Source organism: Pygoscelis adeliae, unplaced genomic scaffold, assembly GCF_000699105.1.
Source record: "Pygoscelis adeliae isolate BGI_AS28 unplaced genomic scaffold, ASM69910v1 Scaffold34, whole genome shotgun sequence".
In the NCBI taxonomy this organism is placed as follows: domain Eukaryota; kingdom Metazoa; phylum Chordata; class Aves; order Sphenisciformes; family Spheniscidae; genus Pygoscelis; species Pygoscelis adeliae.
Window position 1 is genome coordinate 880422 of NW_008824658.1, and position 11256 is coordinate 891677.

An 11256-nucleotide genomic window follows, 5' to 3' on the forward strand; every position below is an offset into this window, starting at 1 on the left:
CATTTAGCGTCTCTCTAGGATCTTTTCCTCATCAGCTATCCTAAATGCAGGAAAAAGGCACAGGTCGCAGCAAAAATCAAAATGCAGCCCAGCATCTAAAACACACCTGATCTAAGATAGGCCTGGCTCACATGTACCTCCAAACCTGGCTCAGAGCTTTTACTCTGTGGATGGAAGTGAGTGAAGATGAAGCCTGTGTAAGAGACAGGCTGACCGTGCTATACAGATGCCTCATGAATGTCACCTTGCTCAGGGCAACCTCTCACATGCAGGACCCCAAGGGGAAAACAGACACTACATGATGACTGTAGGGAACTACTAAGATTAAAACAATTAAAACCACAGGAACAAAACAAACATAATGGGACAAAAACTGACAGCAACTGTTCCAAAGAAACACCATCGGATGGAAAATCAAGCATTCCTCATTTGCCATTAGGCCCATAAGAAATTTGTTCTACATGCAGCCGGGATGAAAAAGAGGAAACAGAAAGAAATGTTAGGAGTTTTTGGAATCATGCCTAGCAGAGGGATGTTTGGAGCTGCAAAATTAAAATGATGCAATTTTCTTTTTTGTTATTTATTTTTCTTAGAAGTATGATAAATGGCTCCTTCACAAGCCAACAATTACAAGACAGGTAGGATGTTCCTGTTTGTTTGTTTTTATAATATCAAAATTAGGATACAAGATTAATGTATAAATAAATAAATAAATAGAATCAGCCCTGTATCCTAATTTCCATATTTGCAAGACAGAAAACAAACACTGGAGAGAGTGCAACAGAAAACATCTCAAAGCTGTGAGAATATATCCACCTTCATTTGGAGGGCCCCAAGTCATTTCAGAGCCTGAACCACACTGGATGCAAGAATGGCCTTCTGGACCACCTGCACTGCATTCATGAGCTTCTCTAAAGATACCTCCTGCAATTGCTGATATGGCAAGTGCTGAATCCAATTTGAGCTGACTTAATAAATGTAGTAATCAAAATCCTTGGGCCTCATCCACTACCAGTTGAAACATCTTTGATTCTTTGGCTTTGGCTCGGGAGCTGTGTGACCAGACAAATACATCAGCAAATGCTTGGCTGGTTTCTAGTAATCCAGAGACCATGGATTAAATGTCTCTGCATTGGGTTATGTTAGCAAGCAAGCATAAGGCCACACATATGATTTTGGTCAAAATATTTTGATTAAAATATGTTTAATAAATAACTAAATGAGTTGGATCATTGATCAGATTACTTAAAGCTATGGCTTCTGAGGACTTAGTCCAACTAAAACATTACAACTCTTATTCCTCATGATTGTAACATGAGGAACTTGCATGACTGCTACCAAAAGGAACCGCACCTCTAGTGTGACTCCGATCACCATCCCAGTTTGCACATTGTGGTAATGCTGCTCTGAGCAGGTCAGTTTGCATGATGCACTCCATGTCCAGGATTATGGCTGTGTGCAGGGCCCAAGCTCTGCTACTAACTCAGATCTGGGTCTGTACTTTTTAAGGGTTCTCCTTTTTAAAGGAAGGTCTCTGAAGATATTTCATATGACAGTAGGCAAAGGCATGTGACAGCTGCAGGTCTGGGCTCAGAAATGTAAGGTTTGTGCCCCTTTGGACTTGCCATACATTTGGCACTTGCCAGGATCTGAATTGACTCAGTGAATGAAAATGCACACCTTTTGCAGGGCTTTTTCAAAACCGGCTTCCCACCTCTCCCAAATAGCATTTCATTTTAGGAAACACCAAAATGCTTTCCCCAAGAGAACTCCCTCTGCAAGCATGGATCCAAGCCAGGGTAATACCATACTCTGCAAAGCTGTGCAGTTCACATGGCACAGGATGAGCGTCCCTTCCAGATAATGCTCTGTGAAACCAATGGTTACACCACAGCAGCCCCCCTGCCATCACCTAATACAGCAGACACATTCATAGCAAGTGGATCAGCCAGGATCCAGTTTCCAAATGCAGGGCTTGAATAATTAGGTGCTCCCATTGCTGCTCAATGGGAACTGGGCATTTTACTTCCCTGCACATCACACTGAGCTTTCATATCCCTTTCCCTCCACCTTCCCCACCTCCACGCCCCAAGCTTTCGTGATTAACATGGCAATGGAGATTGAACTGTGTGCATACATTGATTTGCTGGGTGGTTTGGAAAAAGAAAGCAAATCCAAGCTACTTACCTCAGTGCAGACCCCTTTGGCGTTGCAATGCCATAGCCTTTGGAGTCCAAGTTACCTCCCACCTTCATGGTGTCACAGGGCTTCCGCTGCTCAATGTACTCATTCATCGTGGACTCCAAGAGGTAGGCATACTTCCCTTTCGACTTCCTCACGCGGATCATCCCCTCTTCCGTCGTCCTCACAAAAACGGAGGGTTCGGCTGACTTCATGTATGTCCACATCTTCTCAAACACTGCTATTTTGGATCGCTGCGTAGGACAGCAGAAACCCAACAGAAGCATTAACAGAGGTTTGGGTACCAGCTGAGATTTCCAGCTTGGGCTGAACAGATACCCACTGTGCTGGTTGTGGCTGGGGTAGAGGTAATTTTCTTCAGAGTAGCTGGTATGGGGCTGTGTTTTGGATTTGTGCTGGAAAGGCTGTTGATAATACAGGGATGTTTTCGTTACTGCTGAGCAGTGCTGACACAGAGTCAAGGCCTTTTCTGCCTCTCACCCCACCCCACCAGCGAGCAGGCTGGGGGGCACAAGGAGCTGGGAGGGGACACAGCCGGGACAGCTGACCCCAACTGACCAAAGGGATGTTCCACACCATATGGCATCATTCTCAGCATATAAAGCTGTGGGAAGAAGAAGGAAGGGGGGGACGTTTGGAGTGATGGCGTTTGTCTTCCCGAGTCACCATTATGTGTGATGGAGCCCTGCTTTCCTGGAGACGGCTGAACACCTGCCTGCCGAGGGGAAGGAGTGAATGAATGCCTTGTTTTGCTTTGCTTGCATGCATGGCTTTTGCTTTACCTATTAAACTGTCTTTATCTCAATCCAAAAGCTTTTTCACTGTTACCCTTCCAATTCTCTCCCCCATCCCACTGGGGGGGAGTGAGCGAGCGGCTGCGTGGGGCTTAGTTGCCGGCTGGGGTTAAACCATGACACCCACATATCAGATGGGCCAAGGAAGGCAAAAGGGGTAATGAGATGTTAATGAACCTCCTGCCATTTCTGCATCAGAGCCCAGATCAACCCCTGATTTCTGTCACATATTTGTGTACAGCAAATGATTTTGCGGATCAAACCAAGGCAAACCAAGCTGGAAATCAGGAGATGGTTTCTTTTGGAGCTGCTCAGAGTAGCTCCTTGGTATACGTGGGGAAGCACACGGATATTCCATATTTGTGTTTACAATTGCAGAATATCACATGTACTGGAGACACAGCCAGCCTTCTGAGCAGCACAGGGAAAACTGGATTTTTGTTGTTGGAAGGACAAGCTCAGCAGGTCTTAACATGGTAAGGGGAAGCAAGAGAAAAAAAGCAGACCTGTGCTGAGGATGAGAGAGGACGGGCCTGGAGGACTTATCAAACAAGGGGCTAATCAAAATGTTTGCATTAACGTTTCCTTTTACCCTGAAAAATTCTTTAGTGGAGCCAGCTTCCAGGGTCCCATAAGCGATTTCTGTCTGCTTGGCCAAGTCTTCTGCACTCTCGATGGGAGAAACCATCCTTTCCACGGTGAGGAAGGCAGCCAGATTTGCTGTGTAGGAGGATATGATGATCAAGGTGAAGAACCACCAGACGCCACCAACTATGCGGCCAGAGAGAGACCTGGACACAGAGAGGAGAGTCAGACAAGAAGGGTGTGAAGGTCCAAAAGGTGCAGCTTGCTCTTGCAGGCCCATCATTTACCTGGGCATTTACCCAAAGTCATGTTTTCCAGCCACTTCCAGGGAAGCCAAAAGGTCTATCTCAGGTCTCAATCTACTTTTCAAGGTGTCAATGTAATTCAAGGGGGGATAAAAAATTCACAGTGAAAAAAAATCAGCAATAAACTGATTTGATTTGCTTTGATTTTCAATTCCTTTCAGAGTATATAATAATATTAATAAGAAGATATGGAGACAACTATGAGGAAGGTTTAGCTGGGCAGGGCAATGCCCATCCACACAGCAGCTCTGGCGAGGTCTGTGTTGTGGCATGTACCCGCAGCAGGAAGGAGCACCAGCATGGAGCCAGACCAGATATACAGACCAGCTGGGATCACTAGGTCAGCTCCTCCATCCCCTGAAGTTTAAAAATCAAAACTCTGTGTTTTTCTATAAGACATATTGAAGCTCAGAGAGGAGCTATGGTTTTAATGAATAATTTGCCTACTGACATTCTCTGTTTTGTATTCAGCAGATGGTTAGAAAAAGTGTTCATAATAATGCCTTAAAATCTAGGTATTTTGCACTTGCTGCAATCAAATAGCCAATTATCTGTAACCATTGGATAGCTATAGAGGCAAACAAGTCAAGCAGGCATTCATTTATATTAAGATATTTTAAAATAATTTTTAAGATTGGTAGATAATTTTAGAGTGAGTATTCATGCATTCTGTCTAAATTATTTATATGCTCCTTCTCTAGATGCAGAGCACTGTCCAAGATAGAAGGTAACTTACAATGCTATTTTATAAAGCCAGACAGTCTGACTAGGAAGGACCTGCCCCTCAGAAACACTGTTTATTTCTCCGTGGGGGACCATGTCTCAGCATTGCCTTTCTGCTGACCTGAGTCACTCCACAGAAATATGGTTTATCGGATGGTAACAGAGATAGAACAGTCCAGCTGAGGGCACTGGACCAGCTCATGATAGTGTGTGCCACGCCGTGTCCAGGACTGCATGAAGCCTTGGGTCCAGCTGCTATGGTTTACTGTGGTTTAGCATGACTTGACAAACCAACCTGTATGCTCCATTGCTCCACTGAGGGAAAAAACACACCCTGCTAATCACCAAAATTAGAGCTGGAAGGAGACTAAACCCACATAGCCCACCAGCTGCATGACTTATCTATGTTACACCCTTCCAGTTTGTCCAGACTGGTTTTAAACACTGCTGATAGGAGGGGAGCTGCTCCCACAGACATCACGTCATCTCCCCGTTTAGATCAATGCACCCTGAAATCTCTTTAATCAAAACTCTTTGAGATCACTTCCCAGCAGAAAGCAGGCACAGCGACTGAGCTCCCACACAAGCAGCACACAGGGCAGAGCGGAAAGCACGCATTTTAATACGTGGAAATAAGACCCATCCCACCACATGCGCTGTCAGCCCCACACTCCTGGAGAATCACAGCAGCTTTCACCCGTGGCAGAGAGAAACTGCAGGAAACATGACTGCAAGGGATTACAGCGACAGAAAGGACAAGCAGTGTATTTTACAGATGTGACTGAAAGGATTTCTACGGTTAGAGATGAGTCGGGCTTTCCTCTGCTCATTTCGGAGCAGAGCCTCTGCTCTCCCCTCTGGTTTCTTCTTCCATGGGCTTTTCTGAAACTGGGAAGCAAAGTCCATCTCACCACAAACCCAAGCTCCATGAATGACTTTGAAGGTCTTTCAGGGAAGTCTACAGGACCCATCTCGGAGGTGATACTGCAGGGAGTTCACAAATTCTTAATCATCCACATCTTAAAAAGCAAGAAAGGTATGACAAAGAAGATTTTTTCAGGCATGGTTTCTAACCATAAGCTCTATGCTGGTTACCCTGCCCTGCAGTGTCTCACGCAAACCTCCTCCTTCATTGGCAACTGCAGCAACATGGCTAAGCAGACCGACGGTCCCTCATCCCAGATTACTTTCTGTTTATGCCTCCCCATTACTGCCAGACAGAGAGGGGGATCAGAGGTTTGTTGTGGAAGTGCTGGATGCTGTGGGAAAGGCAGGCAGACGTGCACTGTTTTTCTACCCTACTTTAACTCTCTGAGAGAGACATACTCACCAAACAACCTCTGGAGATGAACAGGAACCTCCAGGGATGATTCACCCCATCTTTCTCATGCTGGGAGGAGGTCCCTCTGCAGACCTCCCTCTCTATTGAATTTTGAAGGAACTGGGATGACTAGGTTGGACTAAACAGTTAATTTTTAAGTAGCTAAAGTTAGGTGAGATAAATGTGACCATCGTGCTTCCCATCTGCGGAGAATACTCAGCATGCAGGACTGTCAGCGCAAACGACTTCACCTTTTGTTTCATATTTGGAGAGGGATCGGGAAGGGAGGCAGCTATGGATTCAGCTCACATGTCTTCAGATTGATGGGAAGAGGAAAAAGATACCTGTTTTTAATTAGTCTGGATGATGTGTGCTCTGGGAAGGAAGTGCTTAGTAAAGGCACAGAGGCATTAAACAAAAGTAACCGGAAAATGTCAAATACAACAATCTCTGCTGATGAAGGCCACTTTGAGCTGGCAAAATCCATTTGCATGGCAAATAATCACATTCATCTCCAGCTGCAAATTATACAGCCTTTCCTTCCTGATGAAGCCGGGATATTTCTGCGACTTGTTTCAATCCCTTCAGTGGCAGTCAGTCGGATTCCTGCCTCTAGACCCTCGGCATCCTGGTGATATTCATTACTAGCTTATCCCACTGGGGATGCCTGCTGTCAGCTGCAGATGGCTTATGCTTCCCGGCTCCGCACCTGGCACTGATAGCATGAAAAAGTAACTATGGGGTATTGAGACTGGGAGGCAACAAGGTGGGCTGGGGAAAGAGGGAGAGCGGGCTGTAGCTTCTTTCCCATGGGAGCAAGGTGGGACAGGATGCACATCTGTGTCATGCACCAGTCTCATTTGGGCTGCGTCTGCTGCTGGTGCTGGTCATTTCTCCTCATCACATGAGATGCTGTGAGGAGGTGAGTGCTCACTCTCATAGACAGTGCAGGAAAGAAGAGTAGGTAAACAGCTTGCTATGACTGCCAGCATGGCTAGGGCTTCATGTGTGTGATGTTTTGTTGCAGACATTGCTAATGGGCAATGTTTGCCCTCATTGCTAGATTGACTTGGAGTTAGAAGCTGTGAATCTAAACTGCTGTAAACACACAGCAGAGAAAACACTAAGCATACGGGCTCTACAGGGCATCGTCCTTTCACTCCGTGGTTGTGCAGCATCTAACACAAGGGATGGCTGGCCAGTGATGAAGGCTCTTGGAGGCTAGTGCAATACAATAAAAAATATAGTAATAGTCATGATTAAACATCACACAAGCAGATGCGATCCCACGTGACTTCCTTATGGCTCAATAACAGTGAACACAGGTTAAACAGGACAAGCTGGGTTTCTCTGGATAACCATATTGCCTATTTAGATTTTGAGCCAATGCCTGTTACTGCTTACCAGAAGCAAATGGTTGGAAAGACAATATCCATTACGATCTTGTTCTGTTATTTCTGCAGACCAAGCGGGAGAGCAGCAGTGCTACCATCACGGGATACATTTGCAAAAGTGCCTTTGTAATTTAGGAGATAATGTCCCATTTCTAGAAGTGACTTCAATACTTGGGAGCTAAAAGCCTGGTCGAAAGCCAGTGGGACTTAGAGTTATGTTTATGCTCTAGTAAAAGCAGTCATGGAGGAGTAGATATACCATGTACTTTTAAGTCACTTTGAGGTTTTGAAAATCTCACTCCACAGTAGATAACAGAAAATGACCTTCCACTTGACTAACAAATGTTCTGCAGCTCGAGCTCTAGGAAAGTTCATTTCTCTTCACTAATGGGCAGTATGGGGTTTAAATCCTCTTGCATTGAGAATTTACATGTCCCCATACCTGTTCAAGCATAACATGAAGGCAATCAGCTCTCTGCTGTGTGGAAACCAGTTAGTGACTCAGTCCTCTGCAGAGCTAAGGTGAGATGGAGCACACTGGCTAGTACTTTAAAGATATGCTAAGGTTTGGATGCTTGGATTTGTCTATTTGACCTCTGGATTTATTTACTTTCATTATCATAGTAATACTTGCAAATAGCAGGATCTAAAAAAAATCAGAACAAAGTAAGCAAGGATAATGGTGAAAGAGGCTTTAATGAATGGCTAATTCTGAGATGCGGAAAGGGATGAAACAACTAGATAGACTAGATTGTACATTTTTCAACCTATATTATTCCTTCTGCACCTATGCTCTTCTTTCTTACACAATCCAGATTAAGATCTCTTTGTTTCTTCTTCTAGCCCTGCCTGTGCTGGCTAAAATCACCTGCCCCATCCTCTCCTTGACTTGGGGTCCTGCCTGCCCCCCACAGAACAGTAGCAAGAACGGGGCACTCCTTTCCAACATTACCCTTGCAGGACTAAGTAGTAAAAACTCTGCCCTCATTATCCACGGTGCACAATCTACTTAAAATTAGAGTTGGCTGGGAACCAGAGTTTCAGCGCCGTGGAAAATTCTGAAATTGTAAATGAAACCTTAATATTCTCAATTGGAATGAAAAAATAACGGTCGCAAATGTCCTCTAAAAGTAGCTTTCTGAAAATGGTTGGTTTGGGAACATCCAAGCTTTGCATTTTTCTACTACTTAATGTTTCATTTCTGAAAGGCTAAAAGGTATAATTTTAACATGGTAAACAATTTTGATTCTGCTTTCTCATTACAAATAACTTTCAGCTTTTATAATACATTAAACCCTTACCTACCACATGTATAATTTAAAAGATAATTCTGGAATGTGCTATTTGATATCTGTCTAATAGAAAAACTGCAGATGACCAAGCTAAAATTAATCATTTTGATTATCTCACTTACATGACTTTTTTTATCTTTCCTTGCAAAAACAATTGCATTTTGCCAGTAGAAAACAGAAAATAATTGTAAGTTCCCTTTGTTCCCATGAAGTGATTTTTATGTTCTAGCCTTAGCATTGATGGATTCTTCACAGAAAAAAGAAAATCATGCAGCTATAATCTCTTGTTTCTTAAAACAAAATGCAATCCTTGATCAAACAATTTGCTCTTTGATCTTATCCCTTACGGAAGGTAGGAAAAGCCGACAGCAGTTTGCCTCTGCTTTGCCATCTTGGTAGAAGAGCATCATACATTTTTGCAAAAAACATTAACAAGATCATCAGAAAATATACAAAGTAAACCTCATTGTAAAAATGTTTAAGCAGCAGGTCAGTTCTTTCCCACTTCTCCCTTCCCCCCCCTCAAACCCATTTCTTATGGAGAATTACACCTAAACTGACAGTGTTTTAATTAGAAGTGCAAATCTGGGATTCTAAAGCCATAGTTGCCTTGGGAGGATTTCCCAGATTTGCTGTTAAATTCAACTCTAATAAAGGCTCACTTAGTCAACTGACATATTTGTCACCGAATGAATTTATGCAAAACTGTTGAAATAAAAGCTCTTATATGCTTGTTCTACTGATTGTGGGTCAAATCCACTTTTGGTCTTCTACCCACACAGATCCTCTGGTCTCCGACACTACTCTGCTAATTTGATACTGACTCTAGACAATTTCATGGGTCTATCTGAAGGTTGACTTGGTAGTGGATTAGTTGCAAACATTTCACTCCAGTTTTGCTCTTATTTTAGACAAATTTTTAACATTAAACTCTGTCAATGTAGATGAGCTTTGCTTTTTCTGTGTGTCACAGACCATCTGGCATGATTGGTCTCACCATTTTATCTCCGACCCTGACACGAACCCTGGATTTGTTTGAAAAGTCTGTGAATAATCATAGAGGAACAAACTTAACGTGTGGTTGTGGAGCTGGGAACAGCTCTGGGTGCATCCATCATGCACATACTGCAAAGCTCTTATCCTCTTGCGCTCTGCTATGCCACGGGTAGTTTTGAATGAGCTACCAACTCTTTGTCATGAAATTGGAGTGATTATAATGCATGTTTCTCTGTCCATGCTGTATTATTAACTTTCTTGCTATTATTAGTTTGCATTTACTTATTATTGCATCCTACCTCCTGGTACAAGAGTCTGGAGTCCCGACTGCAGTGCTGGGCTTTAACACAGAGTGTCAAGAGAGCCCTTACAAACACAGAAGTAAGAATGTTTTCTATTGACATTCTCATTTACCCCTCCCAGTGGTACAAATTCCTTCTTCAGCTCCCCTCACAACTTTTCTACAGAGGCAACAGCTGCATATTTTGATTCCCTGTGGGTAACATTAACCAGTGAGACAGGGTAAGAAAGCTGAGGGTGCACAGGTACTGGGAGTCCCATGCTGTCTCTCTCCTACTTTTCTTTTTCTAATTTTTGTTTCAAAAAAAAAAAGTGAAAAATTCGAGAGCTTCTTAACTTTTGTATGTGGGCTGGAGATCTGCTCTTTCTCATGTTTTCAGGCAAAGCATGCCAGCTCATCTGACCCCCAAAGCCAACATGCCGAAAGGAGGCAATATGGACTGCAGAATCCCAGCAGAAGTCATTTTACGAAGGGGCCTTGGGGTCACTTGCTGTGTAAATGTTGCAATGACTGAACATATTGTCTGCAAATATGCAGAATCTCCCAGATTCAACGGGAGATTGTATATCTGTGAGGCTGTAATTATAAGTCATAGTTTATTTACTGTTTCTTTCTGCCTAAGCTAATGGCCTTGGACAGCAGTATATGGTCCCTCTCCTACCATTTCATCTCTTCTTTTACAGAATATGTTGGCACTTCTTTCTTCAATCTCCCTTTAATGGGCAAAACCTCTTTCTAAAATGAGTTTTCCTGCTTAGTCAGAAATGCATCATGCCACTTGCGGTTCTCCAGTCATTGGAGCTTGGATTGCTGCAGTGCTAAGTATAAGCATGACTACATGGAGCAGCTACGTGCTGTTTTGAAGACATGCACTTAGCATTCTGACAGGCAAGAGGTACCTAATGGCCTAACCAGAGGACTAGCATCCAGGAGCTCTTTTTTTTGTTCCTTGGGAAGCCCTGCCACTTTATGGGATCCAGGGTAGCTTACTTTATCTCTCTAATTCAGTTCCCAGCTGTGCGAGAAGAGAATGAATCACATTTATGAATTTCACCTGGGTGGGTGGCCTGAAGCATTGGTCACCAGGTAGAATTTACCTCTGAGCTGCTGCTTTGCTCACTTCCCCTTCCTGAGACACTCAATCCCAGCAAGCAGAGGCAGCTTCAAATGGGCCCAGCTTTGCAGGGGGTAATTTATGGACTCAATAGCAGTCTGCAGGTTGTGCCCTTCTGTGGTCCTCAATGGCCACAATATGCAGCCTGCTGACGTGCAACCAACACAACTCGCCTGCTCAACTAATGAGGTTTGGTGTTGGAGGCACTAGATGCCAAGCAAGCATGGAC

The 11256-nt window shown here is 43.8% G+C and overlaps 1 protein-coding gene across 5 annotated transcripts in view; it reads right to left on the reverse strand.

Annotated features, from left to right (window-relative positions):
• GRIA1 (glutamate receptor, ionotropic, AMPA 1) overlaps positions 1-11256 on the reverse strand; it is a 132474-nt gene that overhangs the window by 13998 nt on the left and 107220 nt on the right. For all 5 annotated transcript variants that reach the window (XM_009322621.1, XM_009322620.1, XM_009322622.1 and 2 more), the window contains 2 exons: positions 3589-3787; positions 2188-2435 (listed from right to left, as the gene is read on the reverse strand). In XM_009322621.1, coding sequence (XP_009320896.1) covers positions 2188-2435; positions 3589-3787 — 447 coding nt within the window. The remainder of the gene's footprint in view (positions 1-2187; positions 2436-3588; positions 3788-11256) is intronic.